This window comes from Bactrocera tryoni, chromosome 4, assembly GCF_016617805.1.
Source record: "Bactrocera tryoni isolate S06 chromosome 4, CSIRO_BtryS06_freeze2, whole genome shotgun sequence".
Taxonomy (NCBI): Eukaryota; Metazoa; Arthropoda; class Insecta; order Diptera; family Tephritidae; genus Bactrocera; species Bactrocera tryoni.
Genome location: NC_052502.1, coordinates 52,834,576 through 52,853,950, shown reverse-complemented (window position 1 = coordinate 52,853,950; position 19,375 = coordinate 52,834,576). Strand labels below are relative to the sequence as shown.

Sequence of the window (19,375 nt, the reverse complement as noted above, 5' to 3'; positions counted from 1 at the left end):
TTTCCAGCTTAATATTTGTGTGTGTTCTTTTCGCACTCGCTTGCTATACATTGATACTAGTTTTGTTCAATATAGAACGCTTTTATGATGAAGATGGTTATGACGATTTTGTATCAAATTATTTTCGTTTTAGCTTCAGGCATAATTTCATGTCGTATCTGAGATTGAGATTTTTGAAACGAATACTAATATCACATGTCTAACATTCATTACCTATTTAAGTGAACAGAAAAAACGTTGGTGAAATTGATAAAACAAAAAAAAATTTGACTTAGTTTATAATTATTGCCCCCTCTGAAGCATTAGGTTAGATAAGGTTAATCTGGTAGACCAATGAGCCTAGTATAGAGTAGTCAACCTTTAGGTTGCCTGCGCTTAACACGAATTTTAACAGACTCTGTCAATATCGATACCTCCTCCAGTGTATCGTACCGGTGGGACCCCAGATGCTTACAGCCTAGTCTTGCCAATGCGAGACAAGTGCACAAGAGGTGATCCATTGTTTGTCTGGTGTCTGGCTTAGACATTTTCGGCAGTCTTATCGATCTTCCGAAGCTTTAACTGAAAACATGCTGCTTTAAATTTAATCACTTAACTACCAGACTACCTTGTTTAAGAAATCATTTTCTTGAAAATTATTTAAACCATTTATTTTCTTGATAAAAGACCAAATTATGAGTTTTCACACTAATATGTCCAGGCTGGCCGCTAAGGTCTTTGAATATAAAATTAATAATAATTATGAAATACTTGATTCTTAGTAGGCTTGCTGTTTAGGAAAAATATGATTAACATCATGTACAAAATCAAATGTGTTTACTCACCGCCTCAGGGCATTCCCAGTCACTTATGGTTCAGCCAACCCAGACAGCCGCGTCCTATAAGTATTTTTAAGTAAGTGGCCTGCATGAATAACACCTCAAAGTTCAATGAGCCGACTTTTGTTGACACTTTTCTTATGTTTGTTGATTTTGTTGTATTTTTATTGAGTCTGTGACGAGTGCAAGAAACTCTAGGCGCACTAATGTGTGTGCTTACATATTAACATATGTAGTTGTATATTTATCTTTGCTTTGGCATGTAAATATGTGCCCACCTATATTTAAATGATTAGCGGACACGGCAGACAGCGAACGCGCCGCCTAATATGACGGAAGTGTGCAAAGACAAATTTGAAAGCAAGAAATTAATGCAAAAAAACAAGCATTTATTTATCACGCCACTGTTGATGACATGACGGCGCAAACTCACACGAGAGCAAGCAGGCGTTCACGCGACTATGAAGGCAGGCGCTTGCATGTATGTATATGTGTCTGTGCGCAAATTTTTATGTGTCACACTACCGCAGGGCGCACACTTTAACGGTGTTTGCTGCTGTGCTCATATGTAAATTCAGGTAGGTGCTTCAGCGCTGTGAGCTCGGCTTGGCTTTGTATTATTGGGATGCCAAAAGATGACTCCGTTGATGGATTTTTGAATGGTTCGAGTGAAATTCAAGTGGCGCACTTCAACGTTCAAGTGACCGTGTTTGTGTGTATGTGTGTGCTGCTTATAGACACTACAGCGGGTTGATTGACTTGTGGCGAGTTCGTTGCTTAAGTCTTTTGTTTGAATTTGCTCTTTTCTTTAAAACTTGAGCAGTTCTTTAACAATATCGCTTGTAAGCAAGCTGATAGCAATAATAATGCTTACGAGGAAGCCAACGCTTATTCATGCAATTTAGCGTATGCGGAAATTCGCGCTTAAAATAATTTATAACATTTATGGTAAGCGAACAACTTAATTCCTTTGGCCAGTTGCATTGCTGCACAAAATGCTGTCACGCAGTGTTGCGAAGTCTATAGTCACGCTTCACAGCGCTTAGGGTAGTTGTGTAATCCGCTAATAATTTCTGCGACTGTCAACACAATTTTATGACAAGTTATGTAAAACTGTCGCAAAAATTTCAAAATTCAAATTTATTTTGCAAGTGAAACCAGCCAAGCAAAGAGGCGCTAGTAATTATGGAGACCCACAGCTGCGTCTAATAATTTTTAACATAAATGAGCGCACGCGCATTTGCATTAGCGAGTTTAAATTTGAACATTAAGGGTGTCCTTAGAGTATTGCATAAACGAGTGCAAATTTTAACATTAGGGATGTTCTTAGAATGCAGAACGGAAAAAACCTTTGATTCATAATATAAAAAAACCTATTAAAAATAGTTCCAAATTGAAAAAATTTATCTTTTTTACAAAAAAATGTAATAAATTCAACATATATGTACATTTATCATTGAAAAGCTTACAAAAATCAAAAACATTAGGGGGGCTATTTTTATAATTAAAAACTTTTCTTCCAAATGTTTAATATACTTTTTTACGAAATTTTTAATTTTTGACTGCAAACTTTCTCATATTTTATCGAAAAAAATACGTACCCAATATCTTGCCCCAAAGCAAAAAAAAAGCTTTGCAAAAAAAATATTTTTAAAAATGAATTTTGGACGGAATGATCTATATAGTATATATGTATGTATGTATTTATTTGGGAAAATAACACCATAATGAAATTTTAATATTTACATAAATTTATTTAAAATAAAAGTGTTGCCACCTATTAGAATTTTTTTAAAAAATATATAAAAAAAATAATACACACAGAAAAGGTTTAAAAGAGCATGCGGTTGAAAATATTTTTTGTAGAGTGATGCCAATTTTTATTTAGTATTAGGGTTGTACTTAAAAGAATTAAAAAAAATTAGATAACCTATATTTTGATGAAGCAAAAAACTGTGAGAGATTAATATTATCTACAAATAAAACGAAATAATATTTAAAAGTTGCCACCTGCTTCGAAACTAGTATGAAAAGGACTTGAAATGAAAATATTTTTAGGAGAGCTGCCGTATACTTAAAAACTTGATTTTTGATAAGATTATTAAAATGAAAATCAAAAAAAAAATAAATTAGGTTATTTGAGGCAGAGAAACTGTTAAAGGCTAATAGTATTTACAAAAAAAGAAACTAACTTTAAATGGTTGTCACCTGTTTTAGAAGTAGTAAAAGATGTGAACAAATAAAACACATAGATAGAGTTTAAATAAAAATGAAAATACTTGTCAGAATAGTTGCCCTATTTTTAATAAATAATGTTTTAAATTATATGTAAAAAACATATTTTTTTGAATAAATAATATATTATTTTCTTAAATATGACAATCGACAGAAGCTAAATAAAACTATTTGAAGCAAAGAAACTATTTCAGATTATTAGTATTTGCAGGAAAAGAAAAGTTTCAGGTGGCAACCTTTTCAAATTAGTTAAAGATATTACAAACAATCCTTACAAACAGATGAAGTTTAAAAGGTAGGATGAAAATATTTTTAAGAGAGTTGCCATAGTTTTAATACATACATTTTTTAGTTATAAAAATATTCGAAGCAAAAAAACTATTATAGATTATTATTATTATCATGTAAAGAAAAGATTCAGGTGGCAAACTTTAACTTTTATTAGTTAAAGATACAGATGAATTGTAAAGCAGACATGGAAATATTTTCAAGAGAGTTGCCTTATCGTAAAAAGCATTTTATAAAGAAACGAAAAATTAAAAAAAAATATTTAAAAGAAAAAACTATTAGAAGTTATAAGTACAAGTACAAAAAAAAATTGTTTGAAAATGGTTGGTAAAAAATATAAGAGCAGGATAAGTTTATAAGACTACAACTTGAAATTTGGATTTGGAATAGGGTTGCCAATTCCGCATTCCGCATTATTAGAATGTGGGTATCAAATTAAATTGGTTTCATAAAAAATAGGTTTTATAAAAAAGTTTTATGCCAACTTTTTAGTAGAGCTGCCAGTGGCTCAAAAGTTTTTTTTTATTAAAATAAATTGACAAAGTTATTATAATATTACAATATGGATCCAATCTAAATAGATTTAAGAAGGCTTGGAAAAAATGTTTGTGTAGGAAAGAGTTGCCACCCTTCTGAAATATTTGTTTAGTATTTAGAAGTATTTGATGAAAATTATGCAAAAATTGGCAAAAAAAATTTGAAAAAGGGAAGAAATGTATTTTTAATCCCTAAGTTTTGACCGTAAAATAGCCCAAAAATTTTTTTTATTCTTAATTTTTAAATATTCAGTCAAAAAGATCTGGTAAAGATACACTCCTATTTCGCACTTCTATAGCGTCAAAAGGTGCCTTGGCTGCTGTTCTGACCAATATTTGACTTGAATTCGTGTTCAAAGACTTCCTTTCGTTTCCTTTTTCATTCTCGAAGTTCTAAAATTATAAAATTTTAAGATCTTTGTTGACAATTAGCTCTGTACTTTATTAGATCAAAGTTGAAAAATAGCAGAAGAAGAAGCATTGTTTAATTCCATCCACCTATTTGACATATTTAGGCAACTGAAAATCGTATCTAGTTCGACGGCTTCATACATTTAGAACTCGTCCCTTACATACTGGTAGTGATTTCCTCCGATTTTCGCCCAGCAGTCACCAACTTTATACAGATATATTGGTCTACTAGGCTTATTGGCAACGAAATCTATATTCCATAGTACTAAAATGTTCCATTTTCTGATACTGTCATCATGTTAGTGGCAAATGGCTTGGATCCGAAAACGGATTTTTACGTTCCTTACGGCTGCCTTTGCTTATTATTCCCGGTAAATAAGACAAATATTCTAACGACTTAACGCCTTCTTAAACGTTGCCAATCTACTCTTAATCATTACTGCAAATTCCTGTTGAAAACTCCAAGACACACACCTAATATTGGTGCGAAACTCTGCTAAGTCTCAATAGCATAAAGCGTTGCTCTCATAACACCTCACTTTTAAGGAAATCCCTAACGCGCTCATTACAACTCACTTATGCAATCGCTCGCCTCGCTTTACTATGGTGCAGTTCAACGACCGCCTAGATACCGCATTCGGGTGTGAACTATTTTTTGGTTTCTATTTGCACACATATTACTTTGGAGTTATTAGCTAGAGACTGCGCTTTTCATAAATGCCGCCGTCGCGACTTCCTCATATGCATAACTTGACAGCACTTTGTACTTACAACAAATACATGTGTTTTTCTTGGTTGTTTTTGTTTGTTTGAGCTGCCATAATTATGACTGCGCTGTAATATTTTCAGCTTTTTGCTGCGGCCATTCAAAAGTGCCAAGTGCCAAGTGCCAAACGAGTCAAAGTAATTCAGTGGCGGAATTTATGTATGTACCCATACAAATAAAGATGCTGCAACGAATTATGGCACTTAACACTTTAGGCTTAGTGTTGCATGCAGTAATATGTTGCAATTGGTGGCACATAACGCTGGGCAGCAACGTTTCTCGCGCATTAGCATGTAAATATTAATAGTAATAATAGATTGAGGTTAAAGGCATCTAATGTATAACTGTAATTACCATAACTGTATACGAAATGCCAGTAAATCTAGCGTGGCGATACCTCGACGCAGAAATCGATTTTTACTGGTTCACATTAAATGGTTCATTTACAAAAAGAAGACAAAACATTAACTTCGGTTGTCGATTACATTATTACATATGTATACCCTTCACAAATGAAAAAGTTTTCGATACAATAACTAATGTTGATCAATCTGTTTGTATGCCAGCAATGCGTTATATCGGCGGCTGCGTCAAATCAGTAACATATGAGAGGGAAAAAGAGTTTCAAGTGGATAGCGAAGAGACTAGTTCGAGTTTGTACTTACAAGAAAAACATGTAATATATATATATACATGGCTACATCGACTCACCTCCTCATGCTGATTATATATATATATGTATATATATCTTATATAGGGTATCCGACATTTCTTTCTGAGTATTACAAAGTTCGTGGCAAAGTTCATACACCCTGTATTAATTAAAAGGTGTAGTATCGTGAAGACAAGTGGGGGCGTCAGCTCCAAAACATGGGATAAAGTGCTGATTTTCTATTTAATATTCATTTTAGATGAAGTTCTGTAGCACAACAGCTATTTGAGTGAAGGGGTTTAATGGGTTTCCTCCGATAAAAATTAGATTTTTTCAACAATTTTTTTCTCATATAAAAAATTAAATATTTTATTAGAAATTTTATTGTTACATACATTATTAACAAAGCATTTCTGAAATTTTTGAAAAATATTTCAAACTCTGCCATTGTGACGCCATTTACGGTAACCCTTCGGAAAAAAATGTGCCCGCGTTGGCAGGATAACTTACAGGATTATCTAAAGTGAAAAAAAAGATGTGTTTTAGTTGGACAAAGAAAAAATAACTGAAAATTGGATTTTTGCCAGACATTTTTACAAAAAAATTTCAGTGAAAATTTCACGACTTTTTTTTTCAAATAGTTGGAATCAAAAAAAAAAGATCCTTCGTCCAAATCCTTAATGTATCTCAAAGACCTGTGTAAAATTTCATCAAGATCGGTTAAGTAGTTCTCGAGAAATCCTGCCAATCGACTTCAAAAACACAGTTTCGAATTAAAAAGCGTTTAAAGATGGCGCACTTAGCCTAGCTAGCCTCGAGCTCACATGTTCTCAAGGCTGTAACTCTGTAGCTATAACTCGAATCAATTTGAAAGTTTAGGACAATAGTAATTTAGAGGTGTTGTAGAAATTAATAAAACAATAAAAAAAATTCTAAACGGCCGCAGATATACTTATACCAACAACTACATATGCACAGCAAGAGCTTCCTCGAAAATAAGCATATATTGTCACTAATTTTTTATCTTTTCAATATTTATCATATAACCATTATTTTTCAAACCTGTGTTGAATATATAAATGAACTCGGCTATAATCGCGTAAGCGGTGTCTACGCCAATTAAGAAGAAGAAGAAGTTGAATATACAATAATATAGAAAATATTGGAAAGGCGAGATCAATTTAGAACATAATAATACAGAATTGCTACAAAAGGCTACTTCGTTTTTTTTTACTAGATTGTGAGTGGTTGAAAATTAACTATAAAGTCAGATGGCTTTGGATTGGGGTGATTCTCAAGTGTTGTTGAGCTTGGTAAAGCACGTCATCCCTCATACTTGCCTTAAGGCTAAAAGTTTGGCTGAAGTTATCTGAAGATGGAGTATATCAACGAGACGTAACTTCAAAAACTTGGCATCCATCCCTTCAGTCATTTGGGATCTCTGTGGTAGCGAAATCAATCAATTGAAATTATTTAGCTTTACGACCACAGTTTACTGAGTAACACTATAGTAAAAGCTAAACTGCTTTTAATATTTTTTGAAATAGTTCGAACGATTCCACGATTCCGGTAAATTATAATTCAATCCTAAAAAAATTAACAAAAAGTGAATATCAATAAATCCAACCTTTGCACCTTTATTTGGAGTATGGTAATCTGTGTAAAATATTATTCTTTGCAATTAAAGTTAGGTTAGGTTAGGGTAATATTTTTGGCCAATAAGCCACGCGTAGACCAGTTTTGGTCCTTTGCGATACCAGATACCAGTGTTTATGCCATTAAAATGATATAAAAATGTTTAAAAAAGCTTTGGGAAGAATATATTAATATGGTGAAAAAGTAAGGTGAATTTGCCTTTTAATCTCCCGGACCTCAGGAAGGCTGGTACTTTGTTTTTTCTAGGTCGTTCGGACTGCCTATAAAAATTGCCAAGCAACTATTTGTCAAAATGTTTATTTACATTTCACGTATTTTTGTAAGCAAGCAAAAGAAATTTTTTCAATTTTCACATTTAATTTAATTTTAACGTTGAGCAAACTTGCTTCAATTGATGCTTGAAAATCGTCGATTGACATTTAGAGAGAGATTGGAAAACGCGTTTGACAAAAGTGCGTTTTATCAGGTGGAGATTACTTTGAAAGGCACGCATTCGATTTGCAAGAATAAATTAAGAAATTATTATATGAACAAATTCAGCTCACTTTTTGATCACTGTAGTATGTATACTATATAGTATATCTCAGAACAGGTTATTATATTTGAGAAACAATGGCTCTTAGAAAAAAAATTCAAAACTTTTACAGTTTTTATAGATAATTTTGTGATCTAAAATATATGTCAATATTACCTTTTTGATACAACTTACCGTTTCTGTTGACCTTTTAAATTTGTACATATTCAGCTAACATTCAGCTCGCTGTAAATTTATATAACCTTGAATGTCGATTTTGATCACATTTATAATTTATAATACTGTCATTTTATTTTACCATAATAACATATAAATCCTATAACTTATCAGTAAATAATATCTTAGAACATATTATGTGTGCATAAACAGAAACCGAAAATAAGTAAATTAAGTAATGAAACTGCACTAAACGTTTGGCCTTTGTCATATAATAATCCAAAGAAATGCTCAATGTTAAAGTAGTTCCACTCTGTGGGCGGTGGTTATCTGATCGAATTACACTCGTAAGTTATAAGCTAGAAAAATGACTGTTAGCTCTCAAACTCAGTTAAATTGGTTGTTACATAAGCAGTTAACAGCAATTCAAAGAAATATTACAGATTGCTGTTGAACTAAATTTTACTGAAAATAACTGTTTTTTTCATTACTAGGGTACACTTTTAAGCTCGCAAAAAAATAAATTTGATTTGTCAATAAGAGTAAATATGAGTTTATTAACGCATCATCAGTATTAATATCAACATTTACGGCGTTTAGGACAATAGGACAAGGGTGTCGGGAAGAGTACTATATCAAACGTGGTCAAAATTACTTAATACACTTAATGTAGCACTCCAAGCGCCTAAAATCTGTTAATAATTCTGTTATACATTTCTATACATGACTGCTTCTGACTCTTGTTCGGGTAAAGCCATGGTTTACGATCAACAGAGTCCTTTAATAAATAGAAAGGCGATTATGCGAAGATCACACGCGGTTTGATCAATCTAACAATCAAGCCGTAATAAAGAAGTTTATCATGAAAAAAAATGCATTGGAAGTTGGTTGATTGTAGAAAAGAAATAGTTTTTAAAATGTTCGTACTTCACAAAATTTCTTCCAGATCGATTTAGCATCATTAAATTAGTCGAACAGCCTCATAAGATCATTATTATAGTTCCGTTTATATTCTATGTTAAATGTTTATTTACATCCTTGAACTCCATAGTCTGCGAGCTTATGAAGGCGTCTTCGTATATATTACGAAGAGCTTCTTAGTTCGTCCCATAAACGTTTTATTCTATATATTGAGCCACTCTTCGTGTTTAACAGCACTTCAAATGCAAGAGTTTTCTAAAGCGTAACTGCGCCTCGCCCAACGTCGTCTTGCGCGTCTCCGGCATGGTCACAGCGAAGACCACAAACAGGATCAACATCAATATGCCCACAAACAGCGCATACACATACATCGAGTAGGTGTTGAAGTGGAAGGTGCAAATGACTATAATATGTATCACTTGCTGCAACGTCAGACAGGCCGCTATGAAGTACGGCTTAACTGACATCGGAAACGCTTCGCACAAATATACTGCCGAACTGGGCGCATACAGACCCGCAAAGAACTGAAAGAGTTGCGAAAGCACACAGATAACCGACATATGGTATTCGCTCACCACGCTCAACTCATCCACATACTCGCAACCAATAGCGATTGAAAGCACCGCGGTGAGTAGCAGCGCCACCAACGACACCAACTTTCTGCCGGTCACATCGAACATATACAGCGATGAGAAGGTGCCGCCCACGCGTAGTATGACAAACACTATGGGCTGCCATTCATAATCGCGCAACACCACCAAATTGGCCACCTTCATCGCCTCGTTCATGGGCAGCGAGAAGCCGAAGGCGACCATGCTGCGATAGAGCAGTAAACGCAGCAACGGACTATGCACCAGCGTATCGCGCCACTCCACCGTCTCCGTCTCCACCACATAGGTCTTCAGCTGATGCAACAACACTTGCAGTGTCTGCGGTGCGGCATACTCGGGCCGCTGCAGCTGTCGCAAGCAATTGAGCGCACGCGCATCATCACATTGTCGTATGAAGAAGATCGGCGACTCCACAATGAAGTGCGCCAAGCAAATGGCGAGTACGCCGAAAATGATAGCGAATATGCCGTGCAAGCGATCGGCGGCGAAGTACACCTGCGACGTCCATTGTGATGTGTAGACGACTTGTATGACAATGCCGATCGTCATGCTGTTCTGCTCCAGCCACAAGCAGAAGCCGCGGTTCTCGGTGGCCGCTATTTCGCTGGCGTGCACCAGAAATGCCAGCGTCGTGCTGCCGATCGCGATGCCGTTGATGTAGCGCGCTGCCAGTACGGCGCTGTAGTTGTACGGCACGCTGGTGAAGATGATGCCGCCAATGATGACCAGAAAGGCGCCAAGCAACTGCAAAATGCCAACTGATCGCTGATGAGCAACAACAACAAATCGTTACGGATTACTACTTCATGCTAAACTTACCACAAAGAGGCGCTTCGGCACGCTTTTTATGAGCGGCGCTGCCAGCAGGGCTCCAATTATGAAGCCCACGAACCAGGAGTAACGCAATTGCATCGTGGTCTGTATGTGCGTGTGCAGATTCCAGCCGAGTCCGAAGGCCATGCTCATGCCGCCGGGAATGAAAATTAGTGCGCCTGGAACATGAAATGAAGTAGAATATTTGAAATAGTTTAGAAGCTGATAAATGCAACTCTAAATTAAGTTGTTAAACATTTCATATCGAATTATAAATGAAATTAAAAGCGATACACTATGCAATTTCCGAAAGTGCTGACAGCCGGATATAAGTGAGATATAAAGCCTCAATGACATGCCGAATAGCTCATGCGCAAGAGTAAGGAAGGAAAACACAATTGCTATTTACTGACACGGTCTGGGCGCAGTAGGGGACCACATGAAGTATCAGAATTAGATAACAGGTCAAAAATTAGCATCATGATAAAAAAGGGATGAAACAGATAAAAGAGGTTAGTGCTGCCAACGTGTATTTTTGTTCTTTGTTGACTTCCCCTCTTCAATTATTCATTACATTATATTTACTTTTCAACTAAATCAAATTTTTCGAAAAAGCAAAAAGTGCTTATAAAACTATATCCAGTCTTCTGCGCTGTGAAGCCATGATAATCAGATTTTCTTCGCTCGAAACTTCACTGTCTCTATTTTCATTATCCTTAGCTACCCCGAGGGACTTCGAGTATGGGCATAAAGTTCGCGAAGCCTCGGAGCATTCGTACCCGAGTTCTCCCTTCCACATAAGGTAATCTCGATCTCAAAAGATAACACTGATCTATAGTGATTCAGTTACCCTAGATTTAAGATGGGTTTTGGATATATTTGTATTCGCATTTTATGACACTCTCAATGGTTTTGTAAGATTTGCTCTAGTTTATTTTTAAATCTTTATTTTCATTTTACTTTACAAAAGTCAGATATCATGGAACAAATAAAATATAATATTTATAATATCAGTAATTTTCTAGTCATTGTCAACTTTTTATCTTTGATCTTCAATCGTAGTTTTATCTCTTTATCATCATAATTAACCAAATTATTCGAAAATGTTCCCAAATGATTGCGAATATAATCAAACTTGATACTCATATTTGCTCTTAGATTCTCAAAATTTATCAGCATATTTTGGACAATTTCTTCATCTTGGGTAGGCGGATCTAATCAAACTTCAACTTTTCAATTTTTTTTTTATATTTATAATGAACCTAATATGTACTGTTTTGGTCGACCACCTTTTACCATTTTTCAGATAAAGACTTTATTCCAACAGTGTAAAACTTTTTCTGGTTTCTCGACGAAAAACAGCTACAAGTAATTTTCACAGGCTCTTCTTGAAGCCAACTTTCCTTCATTAAGGGAGTTCTTCATTGATCAAACAAAAAGGTAGTCCCATGATGCAAGGTTAGAACCATATGCTGAATGCATCAAAACTTCCCAGCCAAGCTCTTCCAGTTCTTTCCGAATCGTCGAAGATGTGTGTGGTCTAGCGTTGTCCTGATGGAAGACGAAGTCCTTCCTGTTGATCAGTTCTGGCTGTTTTTTTCGATTGCTCTTTTCAATCTCATCAATTGTTGACAGTAAAATGTAGAATCAATCGTTCGACCAAGCTGAAGCAGCTCATAGTGGACGATTCCTTTCCAATCTCACCAAACACTCAGCACAAACTTTCGAGGCATCAATCCTGGCTTTGCGATCTTTTTCACTCATTATTTTCGTATTTGATCCACTTTATGTGACGGTCCTGGTCAGTCTTTTCCATAATTTCATCGATTTTTCAACGATAGCTCGACCAGAGCGAGGTACATCTTTCACATCGAAATTTCCAGAACGGAAGACAGCGCACCATTGTTGTGCTATACGAACTGATTCAGCATCGTCGCCGTAAACTTCACAAGTTTCATTGGTGGCTTGCGTGACATTCTTCCCTTTTTTATACAAAAATTTCAAAATGTAGCGAATTTCTTTATTATTTTCAATCATTTTTGAACAGCTGTAACTTTTGTTTCAATTTCCGCGAATTTAATTCTTTTTGGTTAAATGAACCTTAAAATCTCACCTTTCCAACATTATATGGCACTATGTGATTGGTAGCACTGGAGATATACGACTGCAACGACATCTATTGACAAAATATGAAAATTTGACTACCCAATATTTTGGTTACCTAGGAGAATTTCGATTATCAACACTTAATCTTTCCAAGCTACACTTTCCGGTAATTTAACGAAATAAACTCAATGTTATTAAGTTCAGGCTCTTCGATTGATATTATGTAAAATATATCTTATTTTAAGGATCTTTTTAATATAATTTTCGCTGACAGTAGATAAAATACAGTACCTGCAGTATGAGAAAAAAGGTACAAATTTGATTGTAATCCATGAACGATTTCTTCGAATAATGAATTTTAATTCTTTCGCAAGATTTCTAAAATCAAGTATCGCCAACATCTGAAGGTATTTTTCAAACATGGCAAATTGCAAGAGTATGAAATGTTCGGTTACATCCAAACTTAGACCTTCCTTACTTGTTTATTATACTATTACATACATAAGTAATTAATTTTTTAATTATTTAAGTCGATCCACTCCGAGGGCAGTCATGCGGGTGATTTATGGAAATTTAAGTATCATTGGGCTGTCGTACTTAATCTCTCGGTGTGAATAGGTTCTAATAATTAAAAAATCAATTACTTATAGCGAGAATTTAAATTAAGTACAAAACAGTTCTAAGCCAAAACAAAAGCAAGACTTTCATTAACTGCGGTTTACAGTCCCCAAAGCACCATATAAATTCGATCAATATATTGAGATTATAAACTTATATAAATATCGATTCATTATGAATGACGATTATAATGCAAAAAACACCTCCTGGGGTTTACATCTGGCAAACACTAAAGACAGAGAATTATCAAAAGGAACTGTGATCAAGTTTTCTCTGGCAAACTAAACTACTAGCCTTTTCTTTATCATCATAATTAACCAAAGCAAAAGTTCCCGACCTTATAAACGGCGAACAGGATAGATTTAGCCACGTTCGTCCGTCTGTTTGTGTACACACGAACCAGTCACTCAATTTTTGAGATATCGCTCTACAATTTTGCACACGTACATACTTTTCTATTGAAGAAGCTGCCGCTAACAGTCCACTATAGCATATAGCTGTCATACAAACTCAACGATCAAACTGAAGTACCCCTATGGAAAACTTTTTTATTTGTCTTACTAAGTGATCAATCAATATCCAGTTTTGTATGGAAAACTCCTTTATCTTAACGAGATATCTTCAGCAAAATTGGCACAGATTATTATCCAAGGCATCATTACAATAGCTGCTATACAAACTGAACGATCAAAATCAAGTTCTTGTAAAGAAAACTTAAAACTGTGAAAGATATTATTGCTTTGGTGCAATCGAGCTAACATTTTTCTTGATTTTGTTTTTTTATACATAATTCTTATTTAATAAAAAATAGGGAGTTTTATATATCAGATCCCTGGTTCTTCTTCTTCTTAATTGGCGTAGACACCGCTTACGTGATTATAGCCGCGTTAACAACAGCGCGCCAGTCGTTTCTTCTTTTCGCTACGTGGCGCCAATTGGATATTCCAAGCGAAGTCAGGTCCTTCTCCACCTGGTCCTTCCAACGGAAGGGAGGCCTTCCTCTTCTTCTGCTTCCCCCGGCGAGTACAGCGTCGAATACTTTTAGAGCTGGAGTGTTTTCGTCCATTCGGACAACATGACCTAGCCAGCGTAGCCGCTATCTTTTAATTCGCTGAACTATGTTAATGTCGTAATATATCTCGTACAGCTCATCGTTCCATCGCACTATTCGCCGTATCCAATGCACAAAGGACCATAAATCTTTCGCAAAACTTTTCTCTCGAAGATTCGCAACCTTGACTCATCAGTTGTTGACATCGTCCAAGCCCCTGCACCATATAGCAGGACGGGAATTATGAGTGACTTATAGAGTTTGGTTTTTGTTTGTCGAGAGAGGACTTTGCTTCTCAATTGCCTACTCAGTCCGAAGTAGCACCTGTTGGCAAGAGTTATCCTGCGTTGGATCTCATCCGAGGCTGTTGGTAGTTTTTCATTGGTATAGTTTTTTACGTGGCGGGTCCCAAACCCAGCGCACAATGCTATGTAGGGGATGCTTCGCCTTCTCACTTTAGCTCGTCTTCGAACGGATGTTCTTAGGCTACCCAGAGGATACTTGGTCAAAGTGCGGAAGTTGTGAGCTGCTTGAGTCATATGTAAAATAATCGTTTCTGGCCACTCCCAAGTGAATGGCGATCAGAGAACTTTCCTCACTTGCGTGAACTTCTACACATGACTCCATCCACCCCTTGTTACACTATCAAAAATCGGCGGTCAAGTAAATTTAAAATTAACACCATGTAAGCACAGTTTGTACCATATATACATATGTATTTAATGCACCATGATAAATCACCACAAAACCGAATCACTGGCTTTCGTTATCACCGAAAATTGATTGATAATATTTGTACGCAGATTTATTGAGTTATAAGTATTGCAAACCTTTACTCATTCTTTGATTCATACAACACAACATATGTATATTTATTGCAATCGCTGTCATTACACTCATGAGTTTACACACCATTTTCATCATATGCCCGTTCATATTTATATATCGGTAATCAAAATTAAAGCACTTTACGCGGTAACAACAGCACATACATTCATCCGACTCTTGTTTTGCATTACCTGACAATAAAGACATCCACTGTTTCACTGTTGGATGGTATACAATTTTATTTTTTCGTTGCGGAAAGGGATCTTCATGGCTCTGTGGAACGGGTGGACTATTTCGGCAAATCATTTCGAGCTCCGTGTCCTTGGCCATCAATTCAAAAGTCACTTTTTTATTCCGCTTTGATATTCCTAAACTGCCGGGTTTTTTCAATTTAGCTCCACAAGCTTCGAATGTTCTAAATGTACTAAATTCACTAACTGTGCATGCGATTTCCGTCACCGCCAACATACAATGTAGATTCGACATTAACAGACATTCGAACATAAACATAAAACAAAGGGCATTAGGTGTTATCAAAGCGGTCGATAAAGTGGGATAAATGTGGCATTAAGTTGGAATGACAAATATCGGTGACGAAGTCAAGTAGAACTATTGTCTTATCGATTTTCGAAAGGTAAACAATCAAAAGCAACGCTTACAGGCATTGCGTGAATATAAAAGCGGAATAGTTTGGAGTTGGCTATAACGAAAAGTGACCAAAACAGACGAATAAAAATAGCTGAAATTTTGATAAAAACAAAAAATAAACAAAATCATCATATACTTTATAAAAGAAAAGAAAGAGGACTTAAATTGAGTAAACAATGGGTAAAATATTCGGTCTTTCGATATACGAAAAGTCTTTCGTGCTGTTCGAACTTTGTTTGATGTAGAAATGAAGTTAGATAAGAAAGTGCTAGCAGGAAAATATAACTATTTTTCAAGAGAACTATTAACTAAGAATAAATTATATTAAAAACTTTTAGAGCTTTACATAATAAAGACTGCTTTTCACATTCGTAAAAGGCTATTCCTATAATTTTGAAGTTACCTTCCTACGGGTGATATTCCAATAAGAGTTCTTCGTATCAGAAATGCACTCTGAATCCCCATTATAATATCCCTCTGGTACCGGATAATATTCAAGAAACCTATGGACAATTCGGAGAAAGCAAAGCTTTCACAAAAAAAGTAGAAATATGTTTTTTACAATATCAGCTATAGAGCAATTCATTCACCTTATATAGGGGAGTACCTTAGCACTATCTTGCATTCACCAACGATGCTTTCATTTATCATTGACGATGACATTTTAACCAAGCAAAACTAAAGATCATTCGTCATTGAAAATTAATGTGGATTGAACTGCTTAGCTAGAAAGCTAATGATTACTAAACCGATACTACCAGAAGAATATTTTACAATGGATCCATTCACCATAAAAATAAATTTTCAGAACTAAAAAAGTGTCAAAAATGACTTATTGGCTTTGGACTGGAGGCCAATTCCAAGTGTTTTGCTTATGTTCCTAAGTATGCTGGGGCTGAATTTATATACAGAAAAGACGTCCACGTTCAATTTTAACATAATATTTACCCTCGATAATGAAATAAATGCGGAAGATTAAGCGGAAAAATATACTTTAGATTACAGAAAGAGGGTTGCCGTACAGTTGCCGTAATAGCAAAGTGGACAAAATACCAGCTACATTTGTTATTTCAACCTGCCTAGTATTTGACCAACTAACAATGCACCAACAAGCCGTAATCCACTGCACCAAGCCCGCTGAACCAATTAAACCGTTAATCACTAAATAAAAGAAAGAACCAACTCAGTTTTTCTGTCACCGTTGATGATGTATTAGTATTTATACAAACTCTGGACCGTCCACCTGTGTACATTAGTCTGAAGGATTTTGATATCATATTATATGCTACTACAAGTATATGCTTGTACAATTTTCTATAACAAATTGTGAAGATTAAGTGCTAGGCATAACAAATGGTTGGTAGAAAAATATTAATTATGGACTAAAATATTCATTCATGACAAATATGAAAATGAGAGTTTTTTAAGAATTGTAATAAGTGACAAAATAAATTATTAGCCAAAAAAACAAGTAAGGAAAGGCTAAGTCGGGTGCAACCGAACATTTTATACTCTTCCAACTAGCAGGAATCCAATTTAGGGAAATACCTCGGAATCCAAGCAATTTTATATATACTTGTATATATACTACAAGTAGTTTGTAGCTAGGCTTTTAGACGAATCCGAGGCGGAGTTAGTACCATGCCCGCTGGGAACGATCAAAAGAAAGCTTCATATGCATTTTGAACAAAAAACTCAGGGCATATGAAAATCAATAACAAACTGTAAAATAAATCGCAGCCAATATAACGGTGCATTGGCTTTTTGAAGAGCATGTGGTAAAAATGGTGCTACCTTATAATAATATTTTAAGGTGTCTGGCGGAAAAGAAGATTTTTATGCTTAAAACTTTCTCAAAACCAATAACCAAAAACAAAAAAAAAATGCTTTAAAAATAGACAAAAACAGTTAAAGATTGAAGGACTAGTCAAATATTTGGTTGTCTACAAATCAAAGTTATTTTTATGCGAAAAAAATTGTCTCTTTAGAAATGCTTAAAAATCAAATAATAATTAAAATTTTATTACTTCGATTACTACCTGATTATTGTATCTAAGAGGGTTATGGGAAATTTTTAAGCAGCTTCAAAGTAATTTTCCTTAACGACTCTGAACACAGCTTTTCGAAAAAAAATGTAATGCTTACAGCTTTTGGAACCGATTATACTGAGTTAAATAATTCTTTCAAATACACTCATACACGGTGCGTTCCAAAGTAAACCGATTATACTGAGTTAAATAATTCTTTCAAATACATTCATATACGGTGCGTTCCAACGTAAACAGAACTTAAAAAACAATTTTTGGTCGTCAGTCAATTTGTGCGGAACAAAACGTGCACACACCTTTCGTAAGCCCAAATGTTCGGTCAAAATGAGATAAATCGATGTTTTGGAGTGTTGAATTCCATTTCCGAGAATTTCAATGATGATTTCGGCTGATTTTTGATGAATTCACGCACAGTTTCGATGGAATTTCCGGTGATCACGAATTTCGATTGGCCCACATGTTGATCGTCTTTTATTTCTTTACAACCACTTTGAAACCGTTTAAACCACTCGTGCACTCTGCTACGGGATAGGCAATCGTCGCCATAAACTTGTTTTATCAATTGAAACGTTTCGGTAAAAGTTTAACCAATTTTAAAGCGAAATTTAATGTTGGCTCTTTGTTCGAAGCTCATTTTCGCACCGATAACACAAACATACTGACACTTAAAACGCAATAACTTCACTTCCAATCTATGAAATAAAATTTCATTGTCTCACTGGACAATTGATAGAGATATCAGGTTCTAACGCACCACTGTTTACTTTGGAGCGCCCCTTGCATCTCCGAAACTTTTTGCCGGGTTACCTCAAATTTTCGGAATCTATTTAATACCTTAACTTCATTTGGAGTATTTTTGATGGTTAAATGCACTGGCAATGAGGTTTAACCTCAATCAAAGCTATTTTAGTATTCTACAAATTTTCCAAAACTTTAAAAATATGTCACTATTACATACCATAACTAATTTATTGTAGAAACCGTAAGAATTGTTACTAATTTGAGCGCTTTACAATTTGATGGAGTTAATTTAAAGTAGCTTAAGTTCAATAAGCTTCGATGAGTTATTTGGTCTCAAAATACATCAAATATACTTATTTGCGCATCCTTTTTGGTTTTTATTCTTCGTAATTTGAAAAGTTCGATTTTAAGACAATTTACAAGTTAAAACGTAACGCCAGTTTTGATGAAAGCAAACTATATAGCGTCAAGTTATAGAAACTAACTGAAGTTGACTTAAGTCATTCTAAAAAATCGCCACAGATTTAATCACGTTGCTTCTGGTTATACAAATACCATTTTATAGTAATAGTTAACAAGAGTTAAACACTCAAAATCAATTAACGCCACTAACTGGCACACCAAATTATGTTGACTCAAATGTCATGAGCTAAAAAACGCTGCACTTCGTAGAAAATTTATTTTAAGACTTTTCGATTTTCTTTTTATTTTACTCATTTACTCATTCAATGTCTTAAGCAAACAATGATTATGCATTTTGGGTTGGCGAAAGAAGGTCAGAATTACGACTTCATCAAATTCAAAGTAATTCATTAGCCCAAAATCGAAAGAACGTGCTATAAAGAGCACACCATTTGCACCCAAAAAAAAAAAAACAAACAAAACAAAAATTTATAAATTTTACTATTTTCTACACTAATTTAACGGGCAGCTCATT

General features: G+C 34.9%; 1 protein-coding gene across 1 annotated transcript; it reads right to left on the bottom strand.

Moving 5' to 3' along the window:
• Window positions 1-8,258: 8,258 nt before the first annotated feature.
• LOC120774802 lies at window positions 8,259-15,404 on the bottom strand. Its single transcript, XM_040104595.1, has 3 exons — window positions 15,193-15,404; window positions 10,405-10,577; window positions 8,259-10,329 (listed from the first exon to the last, which is right to left on the bottom strand). The coding sequence occupies exons 1-3, from the start codon at window positions 15,329-15,331 to the stop codon at window positions 9,202-9,204; spliced, it is 1,440 nt and encodes a 479-aa protein (XP_039960529.1). The 5' UTR covers window positions 15,332-15,404; the 3' UTR covers window positions 8,259-9,201.
• Between the last annotated feature and the right edge of the window lie 3,971 nt (window positions 15,405-19,375).